This window comes from Cryptomeria japonica, chromosome 7, assembly GCF_030272615.1.
Source record: "Cryptomeria japonica chromosome 7, Sugi_1.0, whole genome shotgun sequence".
In the NCBI taxonomy this organism is placed as follows: domain Eukaryota; kingdom Viridiplantae; phylum Streptophyta; class Pinopsida; order Cupressales; family Cupressaceae; genus Cryptomeria; species Cryptomeria japonica.
In genome coordinates, this window is record NC_081411.1 from 101,118,930 (window position 1) to 101,121,102 (window position 2,173).

Genomic DNA, 2,173 nt, shown 5'->3' on the forward strand with positions numbered 1-2,173 from the left:
ATACAATTTTAAATATTATATTATATCAATATGAAATATAAATTAGTAAATATAAATTTTTAAAAATTTTCATTATAAATGTTCCATCATTAATCAATCAAATTATTGTCGTCTCTTTTTTATATTTCTCTTATAAAGAGTTTAACAAAAAGTTATTTTACATTATAAGAAGGAGAAGTTAAACCAAATCACTGAGAAGGGCATACAAGGGCAAAAGATTCTCCAAACAAAAATTAGATAGAATAATATTTTTGCCTTGAACAATACTCAAATAATATCTTACGGCAGATGCGTTTAGGTCACTTTCAACAGTCTAAACACATTAAGCACACGACAAGATACGTTCATATCAGCTCCGTGTCTTCCCAAATATACAAATTAAAAAGGGGCCCTCTTTGAAACTGAATGGCGCTGACTGCTGGCAAATCATCCGCCTAAGAAAACTCAATATAGAGTTCTGGAGAGGTTTATTAAATTTCTAAGGACAAACATTCTTACCATGGGGAGCGAGGGTATGAATGGTGTAAGGGTTGTGTGTGTTACAGGAGGAGGGGGTTACATTGGATCATGGCTTGTCAAGAATCTTCTTCAGGGTGGTTATACAGTACACGCCACTCTCAGAGACCCAGGTATTTTGATCCTTTCTTAACACGTACATATATACCATCTACAGCTATAAATCAAGACTGGACTTAGTTAAATGTATTGGTTTAACTGAAAACTGCAGGAGATAGGACGAAATGTGGGCCTTTGATGGCTCTGGCAGGGGCTCAAGAGAGGCTTAAGCTCTTCCAAGCGGATCTCTTAGAAGAGGGCAGCTTCGATTCTGCAGTGGAGGGCTGTCAAGGAGTTTTTCATGTAGCGGGTCCCATGGGTGCTCAAGAAAACACTCTGGTAATTACTGATTTATTTATTTCAAACCATAAGTTGGGATACTGTTTATTTGCTAAAGATATAAACTAGTGGGCTACAGGAAGATTTTGTTGTTACCGCTGTAAATGGAGTACTGAATGTTATGAGCCTGCACAAGAGCTAAATCTGTTAGACGAGTGGTTTTCACTTCTTCTATTGCGACAGCCTGCCCGCTGGATGAGAAGGGAGAATTGTGCTCTTCATTCCGTGATGAATCATGTTGGAGCCCTCTAAATTTCCTCAAATCTCAAACAAATAGACTGGCATGGTATATGGCTGCCAAGACTTTAGCAGAACAAGAGGCTCTTAAATATGGTGCTCATAACAAGCTTGACCTGGTGACCATCCTACCGCCTACTGTCGTTGGGCCTTGGCTTACAAGTACGCCTGCTTTTACGTCTTCCCAAACAATACTAGCCCTAATTGGAGGTATGAAATGTCTATATGTTACTTCAAACAGCCTTCAAAACAATATTTTTTCTATATGTTTATCATACAACACATTCATGATTATATATACTTTTCCTGTTGCATCGTTTTGCAGAAAATGATATGTATTATAAAGCCTTTAAGTTTGCTCAATTCCTTACGGGATCTATAGGCATAGTTCATATTGATGACATCTGTAATGCCCACATATTTTTGATGGAGCATCCTACTGCACAAGGCCGCCATATTTGCTGCACTGATTCTAGGAGCCTTAACTCTCTCAAAAAGTGTGTCGCTAAACAATTAAATCTTTCCCTCAAGTAAGTAAATTTTCAATTCATTCTTGAAGGTTGTCTTGGTCTAGTGCAACTATTTAGCTGTCAGATTTATTTTTAGTTTTCGTTTGTCTTTCAGGTTTGATGAAGAAGACTCGGTCACACAATATGTATCAGTTTCTTCAAAGAAATTGTTGGACATGGGCTTCACATACAAATATGATTTGGAAGAAGCTTTTAAAGAGACCATAGATTGTGCCATTCAAAAAGGAATTTTGAAGTTGTAATTTAAAATATAGATTATTTATTAGATTCAAATCAATTTAATTAGAGATTTTTTAACTGCATGTAAATATTTATATGTACTATTGTATATAAGTTTTAATTGTATGTAGCACTTGGGGTAGTCTACGGTGTTGGTTTTCAAAGATTTTAAGAAAATTGATAAAGTCTTGTAAATTCAGACATTTGAACTTAAAATCTAATATAAATTGATATGCAAGTTTTGAAAAATTATTTGTTTGTTTAATTAAGCATACATGAAACTTTGCATATAA

At 35.2% G+C, this 2,173-nt stretch overlaps 1 protein-coding gene across 1 annotated transcript; it reads left to right on the forward strand.

Moving 5' to 3' along the window:
• Positions 1 to 499: 499 nt before the first annotated feature.
• LOC131073439 (putative anthocyanidin reductase) lies at positions 500 to 1,903 on the forward strand. Its single transcript, XM_059208266.1, has 5 exons — positions 500 to 629; positions 728 to 937; positions 1,078 to 1,341; positions 1,457 to 1,661; positions 1,756 to 1,903. Exons 1-5 carry the CDS (start codon positions 500 to 502, stop codon positions 1,901 to 1,903), a joined length of 957 nt encoding a protein of 318 aa, XP_059064249.1.
• The last annotated feature ends 270 nt before the right edge of the window (positions 1,904 to 2,173 follow it).